Source organism: Ipomoea triloba, chromosome 15 (assembly GCF_003576645.1).
Source record: "Ipomoea triloba cultivar NCNSP0323 chromosome 15, ASM357664v1".
Taxonomy (NCBI): domain Eukaryota; kingdom Viridiplantae; phylum Streptophyta; class Magnoliopsida; order Solanales; family Convolvulaceae; genus Ipomoea; species Ipomoea triloba.
The window spans coordinates 19,607,689-19,618,921 of record NC_044930.1 but is presented as its reverse complement, the minus strand read 5'-3'; the positions used below and the strand labels follow the sequence as shown (position 1 = coordinate 19,618,921).

General features: G+C 38.6%; 1 protein-coding gene and 1 non-coding gene across 5 annotated transcripts in view; one reads left to right on the top strand and one right to left on the bottom strand.

Moving 5' to 3' along the window:
- The window catches only part of LOC116006962, an 8,497-nt gene extending 7,270 nt beyond the window's left edge, over positions 1-1,227 (top strand). For all 4 annotated transcript variants that reach the window (XM_031247503.1, XM_031247504.1, XM_031247505.1 and 1 more), the window contains exon 13: positions 730-1,227. In XM_031247503.1, coding sequence (XP_031103363.1) covers positions 730-936 — 207 coding nt within the window. In that variant the 3' untranslated portion in view covers positions 937-1,227. The remainder of the gene's footprint in view (positions 1-729) is intronic.
- A 98-nt stretch (positions 1,228-1,325) lies between these two features.
- Positions 1,326-1,399, bottom strand: TRNAV-CAC. Its single transcript has one exon. It is a non-coding gene; the product is annotated as a tRNA-Val (tRNA).
- Positions 1,400-11,233: the final 9,834 nt, after the last annotated feature.

Here is an 11,233-nt window from a genome sequence, read left to right as displayed (position 1 = left end):
TTTTTTTTTCCCCCCCCCCCCCCCCCCCCTTCTGCTTTCCTCTTTTTATAGAGCTTTATGGAAATTTGTTTTGGTGATTGAAAAGTAAACGAGGCAGATATTAGGTCTGTAGAGCAGTTGGCTTAAAAACAGAAATTAAAATTACTACATTGAACCACTAAAGAAGCCATTCCTTTGCCGAGTCAAAGTAGTAGTCTGACTGTGACACCTTTTTCACTAAGGCATTTAGTTCACAGAATGTGAGATTACCCTAGTTAATAGGATTACCTTCTAAAAGGTAATGTGAGATTATGAGAATGTTATATTTGTTTAATTTAGATTGTCAGAATGTAACATTATACATTACCTTGCAGTTCACTACAAAAATTATATATGCAGTATAAAAGGCAAAATTGGAATATTTGAAAGTTATGTTACATACCTTCATTTTACCTCATTTTCTTGTGTGATAATATTATTATATTATCAGAGGTTACCCCATAACTTAAACTAAACAAAATTATACTCGGTATAAGATAACCATGCTCACATTACCCTAATAATGTTATATAACTTGAAGTAAACACCTAATGTGACTATTCTTCTATAGACCTAGCCTGTTGAGCTCTGATTAAGCCATGAGAGATTGTGATTTTGTCATGACATAGCTTGAAGATGTTCTAATTTCAGTATATCGGGTAGTATTAGAAGCTACTTTTGTTGGTTAAGTTGGTTGTATTTAAATTCCAGACGCCATTGGAGATCCTTGCGACACCTCTTCGGAATATCCAAGAAAGCATATTGGAGTCTTCAAGAGATAAAAAGAAAAAGAAGAAAGCCGAAACGCCCGCAAAGAAATCTAGACGGGAAAAATTCGAGAAGCTGGAGGCACTTAGCCAGCGTTTGCGGCTTTGTATTCTGAAGAGAGTTAGCCATAGGAGACACCGCTCCTCTTGACCACCCACCTTATGTAATATAGATGTGAAAGGCTTAGATCACAACACTAATCACGGCATCTGTATTATAAGGTATAGGTTCTTCTCATAACTGTAAACTGTGTATGCCCACTCTTCGGTTATTCTTTGTTAGTGTTAATGCCAGCATTCACCTCTTCAATGTAATTTGCTCTTCTTTATTGTTACACTCTAAGGAAATACAGCTCTTGTCTTAACAACATTTCTTTTGGTTTTAGCATTGTGTTGAATGTTAATGAATATTGTGAATGGAAAGAATGATGTGAAATGTGAATGCTCTGTTTATACAATGTGTATGGCTAACATTTAACTGCCATAACAAAAGGCAACTAGTGAGAGCCTTAATTGAGCCCAAGTATTCCCAATGGCAAGTGTCTGAGCCCAGGTTTGAACCAGGGACCTCTAGTGTGTGAGACAAGCGTGATAACCAACTACACCACCCAGACAACCTTGCAAGTTAGGTAGTTGCTTGCCCATTTTGTAAGTCAAACACGCCTAATCATGGAGTTCTTTGGTTAGCTGGTTGTGATATCTTTTTAAAATCATACCCATTTATAGCAAATCACAACGCCATGTTCCGAATTGAATAGGGGCTAAACTTGGTTCATGCCTAACAGTATTATTGTTGGTGTCCTGTTACATCAGAAAGTGAGTATTGTTGAATTTTAGACCTAAGGTGCTAGATTAGACATTAGCACTCGACGATAATAGATTAAATAAAAGTTTATGGAATTAAGAATGTAATGAAGTATGTAATATTATAGTTGGCAAAGGGTTTCTTTTATATATTATAATTAAATGCGCTAAGGTTCAAGGATTACAAGTATGCAATGAGAATATAATTGACAAAGTAATAGTCTAATTGTTAGAGATTGCTCTCTTATTTGGGTGCCATGCCTTTTATTTGTACAATTGAAATTGTTGTCTTCTCGCCAATGATTCCATGCTATATTTGTGCTCGATGCGTGATCTTTAGTATACCTATTATGTCTATTGTGATGATGAGCTAGGTGTTTACATTAGATTTGAAGTGTGCTCTTTAGTATGCTTATTATGTCTGGTGCGATGATGAGCTAGGTCTCTAAATTAGGCAGTCCACTCAAGTAAAATTAATTCTTTCACGTGTTTGCTTGTTTTTTTTTTTTTAATACTACTAACTCTATTACAATGCAGTATCTGTTCATAACTACTTTCTCAACCTAGCCCCCACTGAGGCTCGAACCCACCACCTCCCGTATAAAGGGAAGGGTTTGATGCCACTAAACCACAAGGTCCTTGGCCGTGTTTGATTGTTAAGTCATGTCTATGTATAATAACCACAACAATAATATATAACATTACTCTTAAAAATATAAGATTCATCACCATTCTAAATTATTTCCCCATTCTAGTCCAAGTTAATCTAACCATTATTCCAATCCATAAAGAAAGGACAGGAGATAGATGGTTAGTTCAATCTAATATTTATGCCAATCCATGAGCAAAGGACATATGAGTAGGCTGCAACAACTCAATAGTCCTTGCAAGAATTATTCACTTTTAGCTTCAACCATATTAATATTGTCATATCACATGTTTCATTTTCACTTAAATTGTTTTTTTTTTTTGTTCGTGTATCTTATTAAAGACACAATGGTGAGACTCGAAACTACGTATACAATTAATTCACCCTACTAAATTATTTAAAGAATACAATGAGTAATTATTATTTAAAAGGTATTTTCAGTAATAAATTTATAAATGTTATTGTATATATAAAAAGAGATAAATTTATTTGACAACTCAATATATTAAGGATGAAATTTTTTTTATGGACAGATGGATTACATTTTATTTTTAGTCGTTCAAGTCCCTTCTTTCTTGTAACCATTTCTTACTCTTTAAGAATTTTAATTTCTCTTTATAACTAGGTATCTTAACTAGAGTTAAGATTTTTATTTTTATTTTTTGATGTGAGAAATAATACTTCGTTAATAGTCCAAATTTGAAAGGTGAAGAGGATTGATGGAGGAATGGAGCTTAAGTTCAAGGTCAATTTGGTAAAGAAATGGAGATCTGGTAGTTAATTGGGTTCAAGGGACAATTGAAACCCATAGACAAGGTTTTTAGGGTCTAGATAGGAAGAGAAGAAAGTTAATGGTGCAAATTGGACTGAAGAGTAGAGTTAAGGGGGGCTTGGTGCAAATGTTGGATGAATGGGGTCAAAGGTGGGAAGCTTAAGGGTTATGATGCAATATTGAGGGGATGGTGTATGAAGTGAGACATGGACTAAAGTCCAAGGGTTTGAGATGCACATATTTTGGGGTCAAGATAAGGCTGGGTTGGATCAAGTGGGTAAGGGTACAAAAAGGTGATGGTGGTGCATTGGAGCCATTGTGTGCCCCGACAACATAGTGTTAAATACAACAATGGGGAGCATTGATGCTCAGCGGGGCCACCAGATGCCCCATGGCCTCACCAAGTGTGGCCAAGCAGCATAGCAATGTCCCGGGCGTGACCGGAAAGGAGTATCGGTGATGTCGGCCAGTGTAAGGCAATGAGAAGGGAGGGGATGTGGGGGTAGCATGGGCAGTACTTGGTAACAAATGTGTGGTGATGTAGCTAGGACGCTTGAGATCAACTAGTTACAGGCTTATATAAAGTCTATGGACACTATAAATAAGGGTCTGCAGACATCACAGTTATATCATGGACCATGGTCCACAAAGCTTTGTGGACCATGATCCAAAAATGACACCGTTTCTTTAAGTAAAGAAACGGCTGACATCAAGTCTTAAGGAGCTCCGTAAATGAAACTACATTTCATCTCAAATGATACTGCCTCACATTTGTTTTGATATTATCAAATGAAACTGTAGTTATATCAAAATGAAACTGTAGTTGTGTTGAAAGGAAACTGCAGTGTATATAAAATGAAATTGAATAACAATTTCACATATTTGAGTGTATATTGTCCAATGAAACTGTAGTTATATCGAAACGATATTGTAGTTGTGTTGAAAGGAAACTGCAATGTATTATAAAAGAAATTGTAGTTGTGTTGAAATGAAATTGAATAACAGTTTCACATATTTGAGTGTTATAATGTCGAATGAAACTGTAGTTATATAAAAAAGAAACTGTAATTGTGTTGAAAGGGAAATGCATCGTATATAAAATGAAACTGAATATTTTATACACACAGAGTTAATGCGCGGAACGAAGCCGTTTATGCCATTTTTTTAAATTAATTAAAATGGCATCGTTTTGATGCATAGACTACCATACATTGTGGATAGCGGTTCATAGTAAAATTTGTGCAGACATCATCAACCAATTCTCTCAACACTCAAGTATTTTCTCTCAACTTTATACTTTGAGGCAAGGCAACTCTTTATTCAAGCCCTGTAATATAATAGTCACATGGTTGGGCGAAGTTCTGTATCTTGGGCCTATCTTTAATGTTTTTTTTTAATACTAGTGACTCTATTACCTATATATAATGCTTTAGTTATGTATTTTCCCTTATGTGAGGTAACATGGACAATAAATGTGTTTTCCTTTAATGACCATACCCTTATTGTTTCTTATTTTCTCAAAGTTACATACTTTTGATTTGGTTTCAACCTCTTTCCTTTTCTTTCTACCCAAACTTCACATATGTGACCAATTGAGCTGTCCATGCGGATCTCTTTCCTTTTCTTTGTAGGAATAGTTAGAGGATAAGGCATAAACTACGTACTAAGATGTATTTCTTTCTACAACTTGAGCTTCCACCTTATGGTCTTCACTTGACAACAGATGAGGTTGACTTTAAGATACACTAATACTTTCCATTTATAAATATGTGTATTAGTATATTTAGTAGGGAGAATATATAACATAAAATCAGAAACTCAAAAAGATGGTTTCCAAATTCAAATTAACAAAATTGAACATATGACTTCTACCTGAAATAGGCAAATTAGAACATAAAATTAGAATTCAGAAAATACACAACCTTCGTCGTAAATCATTCCCTTCTAGAACATAGATTTTCCCGTTGAAATATAGGGCACCATTTTTCCATGCAAAATCGTTGTCCAGCGGGTTTCCATGTTCGATAGCATCAATAAGACGTTTAGCTGTGGAGTTAAATAATGAAGCCTTAATTTCAGAGAGGAAACTAGTTGTGGCGATGGATTGGGCCAAATAACCCCCTTGAGCCTCACTAGTCTATCAAGATAGAGCATCTGGTCCAGTATTTTCTACACCAGCTTCATGTTCAATAACAAAGTCAAAGCCCAAAAGTTTAGTTAGCCACCTCTGTTGTTCTGGAGTCTGGATTGTCTGAGAAAGCAGTTGCTTAAGGCTCTTATGATCTGTAATGATTGTGAATGGGTGGCCTAACAAATAGGGACGTCAACGCCGAACCGCAGCCGTAATGGCATACATTTCTCTACTATACGCCGAGACATTTTTGTAGTGGGGTGGAAGTTTCCTGCTGAAATAAGAGATCGGGTGTTTATTTTGGGATAAAATAGCGCCTATCGCACACCCAGAAGCATCAATTTTAACCACAAAGGGCAACTGAAAATTAGGAAGATGAAGTACCAGAGTGGTCGTCATAGTTGCCTTCAAGTTGGCAAAAGATTGGTCTGCAGCAGTATTCTAAGTGAACCCATTTTTCTTGAGGAGCTCTATTAAAGGGTTGGCTATCCTAGCATATCCTTGGATAAACCGGCGATAATATCCAGTTAGGCCGAGGAAACCTCTCACCTCAATCATCTTTTTGGGTTTAGCTCACTCTAATACGACCTGTATCTTTGTAGGATCAACACTCACGCCATCTGTCGAGACTAGGTGCCCCAAATACTCTAGTTGTTGTTGTGCAAAACTACACTTGGATAATTTTGCATATAACTCTTGTTGCAAGAGTAACTCCAAGACAATTTGAAGGTGATGAACATGGTCAGACGTGGAGCGACTATAAACAAGGATGTCATCAATAAAAACCAATACAAACCGTCGTAGACAAGGCTTGAAAACAGCGTGCATGGTTGCCTAAAATGTAGGGGGCGTTTGAGAGCCTGAAGGGCATTACAAGAAATTTGTAGTGACCTTCATGTGTTTGGAATGCAGTATTGTGAATGTCTGGTGGATGGACACGAATCTGGAAATACCCACTTCGAAAATCAAGTTTAGAGAATATGGTGGCACTATGTAACTCATCAAGACGCTCGTCGACTATTGGAATAGGGAAGCTGTCTTTGATGGTAACCACATTTAAGGCCCTATAATCAACGCAAAATCTCTATGCTCCATCTTTTTTATGCACTAAGAGTACTGGGATGAAAATGGGCTAGTGGAGGGTTGAATAACTTGATGTTGAAGCATTTCCTAGACTTGACGTTCGATCTCATTTTTTGGAAATGAGGATATCGATATGGTTTAACATTCACGGGACTTGATTGTGGTAAGAGATTGATATGTTGGTTCAGGTCCCTACTCAGCGGTAGGCCTTTTGGAGTATCAAAAAATTTGGACTTGATTTTAACGTCGGCTAAAATCCGACGTTGATCTGGCCGACGTTATAAGGGTACACATACAACGTCGGCTAAATGTTAGCCGACGTTGTAAGCTATACATACAACGTCGGCTAAATGTTAACCGACGTTGTAAGGTACACATACAACGTCGGCTATTTACAAATAGCCGACGTTGTAGGTAATTTGAAAACTACTAAAATACCCTACAACGTCGGCTATTTACAAATAGCCGACGTTGTAGGGAATTTTATTTGTTTTTAAGTTACCTACAACGTCGACTATTTACAAATAGCCGACGTTGTAGGGAATTTTATTTGTTTTTAAGTTACCTACAACGTCGACTATTTACAAATAGCCGACGTTGTAGGGAATTTTATTTGTTTTTAAGTTACCTACAACGTCGACTATTTACAAATAGCCGACGTTGTAGGGAATTTTATTTGTTTTTAAGTTACCTACAACGTCGGTTAACATTTAGCCGACGTTGTAAGCTATACATACAACGTCGGCTATTTACAAATAGCCGACGTTGTAGGTAATTTGAAAACTACTAAAATACCCTACAACGTCGGCTATTTGTAAATAGTCGACGTTGTAGGTAATTTGAAAACTACTAAAATACCCTACAACGTCGGTTATTTACAAATAGCCGACGTTGTAGGTAACTTAAAAACAAATAAAATACCCTACAACGTCGGCTATTTACAAATAGCCGATGTTGTAGGTAATTTGAAAACTATTAAAATACACTACAACGTCGGCTATTTACAAATAGCCGACGTTGTAGGTAACTTAAAAACAACTAAAATACCCTACAACGTCGGCTCTTTACAAATAGCCGACGTTGTAGGTAATTTGAAAACTACTAAAATACCCTACAACGTCGGCTCTTTACAAATAGCCGATGTTGTAGGTAATTTAAAAACAAAAAATTACCCTACAATGTCGGCTAATAGGGTAATTGTTTAGACGACGTTAATTAGCCGACGTTGTATGTGATTTCTGTAGTAGTGACTAGATGATTAGCTGATTTTGGTTAGTTGGAGAAGGGTTAGGCTGTAACATCAACAGGAAACATTCAGATACTGCATCAACTTGCTGCAACCGCATTAGTTGATTGTGAGTCACAGGTTGGATGGATGCCGACTGGTTCCCTGTAAGCAAAATTGGCTGGCCTTTGTGTTCAAACTCCATTGTCAACTTTTTATGGTCTGTCACGATCTTCCCCAATCCTTCCAACCATTGTACTCCTAAAATAGCGTTTGCACTGGAGAATTCTAAGATGTGGAAATCTGCCTCAAAGTTTGCTCCCTGCATATCAAAAGAGATATTCCTGCATGTACCCTCACTTTGGATTTTCTTGCCATTTCCTACAGCAACTGTGAAACGAGTAGCCCGATCAAACGGGAGGTGAAAGTAGTTTGCGACTCGCGGTTGGAGGTAATTGTGAGAACTACCTATGTCTATGAGCAGCATGAAAGGCTTGTTGTGGATGCTAGCATGCAAACGGAAACAACGGGGCCCTGAAAACCCAACCAAGGCATGGAATGATATCTCGGGTTCTAGCTCTACGGTTAAGCTAGTAACAACCGTTTCAGACCTCTCGTTGACATCCTCTTTGTTTCCTACTTCGTCAGGTTCATCCGTCAAGAGGATTAAAAATTGTTTCGTGCGATACTGATGCCCAGGCCGGTACCGCCTATCGCAATTGTAACATAACCTTTGGTCCCTTTGCTCTTGAGCTTCCAGCAGTAGTAAGGCGCCGAATTGGCAATTGTGTTTTATGGTTTGTGGGTGTAGAGAGTTGTAACAAGGGTGGTAGAGTGTTTGGCGGTGGGTTTGGGTGGTTTCCTGTGTTGACGCCGGCAGGCCTCCAAGGTGGTGAGAATTTGGACTGCATCGGTCGAGTGTCCTGAAGCTTATCCTGTACTAGCTTAGCCAAAGCAATTGCATCTGATAAAGTGTTGGGTTTCAAAATATCCATTTCGGGTTGTATCGCTGGTTTCAGCCTGGAAACAAAACAGTCCAATACTGCATCCGGTTGTAGATCTTGGACCCGGTTGCTAATGGCTTCGAATTCTGTTTGGTATGCAGTGACTGTGGTTTTCTGAGTCAGTTTGAAAAGGGCTGCCTGGTGATTCACGTACGAGGAAGGTCCGAATCGCTGTTCAAGTGCGATAGTGAATGCTCGCTAGGAGGACAAAGCTTGCCCTACCCTGTAAAAGCTGGCGATGTCAATTTCCTGCTCCTCCATAATCTCCCAGAAACTGAAATATTTTTCAGCTTGGAAGATCCAATCCAACGGGTTGCTGCCTGATGTTGTAGTTTAAGTAGGTGAGGTGGAAAGTGATAAAACAGAGAAGGAATTCCCGAAGTGTCGTGTTTTCAAGAATGACAAATTGCAATCGAATCAAGTGTGCGACATTTAGGATGTTAAGAGGCAAAAGTTACAAGAATCAATTGGGAACAAAAGAGTCATGGGGCAAGAGTTAAACAATTGTAAAACAAAAGTAAACAATCAATGAAAAACAAGGAGATGGATGTCTTCCCTAGGTCTCATGTATGATACTACTACGGGGTGATTTAGGCAATGCAAGTAGGTTTCAATCAAGGGAGCCCACGACACCTTCACCGAGTGGCGTCACACTCGGACTCCCAATTCCTCATTCGGGTTGGAGCATTTTATCAAACACGTGGTCTACCACTCCTTCCAGACCTTGTCCTCGATCGGACCAAGGGCGGGAATTTGGCCGAGTAAGACTCGTGGAGATCTGATATCTTGCAATCTACACTTCTTCTAACTTTGCTACCTATCTTGGCCGGAAATAGAAGCAAATCTAATTACACACCTACCACACATGAACATATGAAACCTAGGGTTGCATTCCTCAACCCAAAGGAAGAATTAAACCAAATCAAATATGATTCCTAGATTTGAACATCCAATCTACAAATCTAATCTAGCTAAACATTGCAAGAGTAATGAAAGCAAATGAAAATCTAAACTCAATTAATAACCAAAGTAGAAATTGCAATTGAATCTAAAAGAAATGTAAAGAAAGTTTAGAGAATACCCAATCCAAAGCATAAAGATCACAAATCTTCAATCTTCCAATTCAAAGATCAATTATAGATCTAATTCCTAATTGCTAGATCTAATCTAATTTATCTCTCTAAAATATTGAACTAAAGTGCTGAGAAATTCCCCTTAGGGAAGGAAAAAACTCCCTTCACAAATGTTGAGCTCCTCCTTAAATAGTATTCTCAAATCGCCCTTCTCAATTTTAACCTTCAGGAGCTCATCCACGCCGAGTCCACGCGTGGACACCCGACATGGATCCTCTCTGGATAATTCTCACGCGTGATCCACGTGTGGATCAGACGTGGATCAGCTCTGTCCACTTCGTTTCTCCGTTGCTTCTTCCTTTGGCCTTTCGTTCTCTTCAATCCTACAAGAATTTCTTCCAAACACAACATGTGATAGAGTTTTGCAAGAATGAACACATCAAAGCTTTTTCCACATGAATTGATCACAAACGGGTATTAAAACATTACAATTAAGTCTCAATTTCGACCATTTCTATAGATATCTTTGGCGCTTATCACTACCATCGAAAGTAGTCATTGCACACCGAATATGACGTGGTTGAGGGGTAAAGGTTGGTGGATTTGGGTTACTTGTAATGGCCCGGGGTGGTGGGGATGAGGGGTAGCGGCTGGTAGGACGTTGAGTGCGGTGGTGCGCACGGAAAACTCTGTTATGGCATTATTGAGGGCCTTGTTAAATGCTTGGTTTTGGGTTGTCAGAGCTTGCTTCAGTTCTTCTGTGATTTGTCTTTGGGCTTCTCGGATTTGGTGTAGTTGTTCTTCGAGAGAACGTTGACGGGTTGCTTTCATTCGCTATATCTCTCAATGAAAGCAACAAATGTTGTGATTGTTTGTGTTTTTGTTATAAATATTCCACTATTGAGGGTGGAAGCCTCCAGGAGAGAAATATAGAGGGGGATGCAAAGTATTAAGAGTTCAGACAGAGAAGATTGAAAATTCAGGGTGATGCCCTTACTTTTATTAACAATATATATAGTGATTCCATACAACTGTTTCCTTAAAAGTCTACTATTTATTTGGCACTTCCTGCACTAACTATAACTGAAATAAAATAATCAAGAATTAGTCTGCATGGCCTGAAATTTAGGAGACTTAGTTGCAAATGTAATCACGAAGTCTAAATGGAATTGAGACTTGTCTCTTGGCCCTCTCACCACCTTTAGCATATTTTGTAACAGGTAACAGACAAATTATTGTGTGGACCATGGTCCACATAGTGTTGTGTGGACCATAACAAAAAGTACATTTTTAATATACTAAATATACATTATTTGTGTACTGAATGTACATTATACAATATAATGTACATTCAGTATACAAATAATAAATATCCCCTCATACAATGTACATTTTTAATATACTAAAAGTACATTATTTTTATACTTGATAGGGGTAAAATCTCGGTCTACGTATCCCGACCTCCCGGGCTGCGTTTCTAGTTAGGGACTGACCAGACCCTTCGAGTCTTCCTCCTGGTCTGACCAGGTCGGGCACCCTTGCGCTCCGGGCTGCGGTAAAGGCCTTTGCGGAGGTTCGAACCAGAGACCCTGCACCCACGCTCCTATTCACCGTCGTGTTACACCGACAAAGTGACCGGTGCATGACCGCCACGCGTCCCACATGCCGCCAGACCGGAACCCTCACCGGAGCCACTATAAAAGGCGC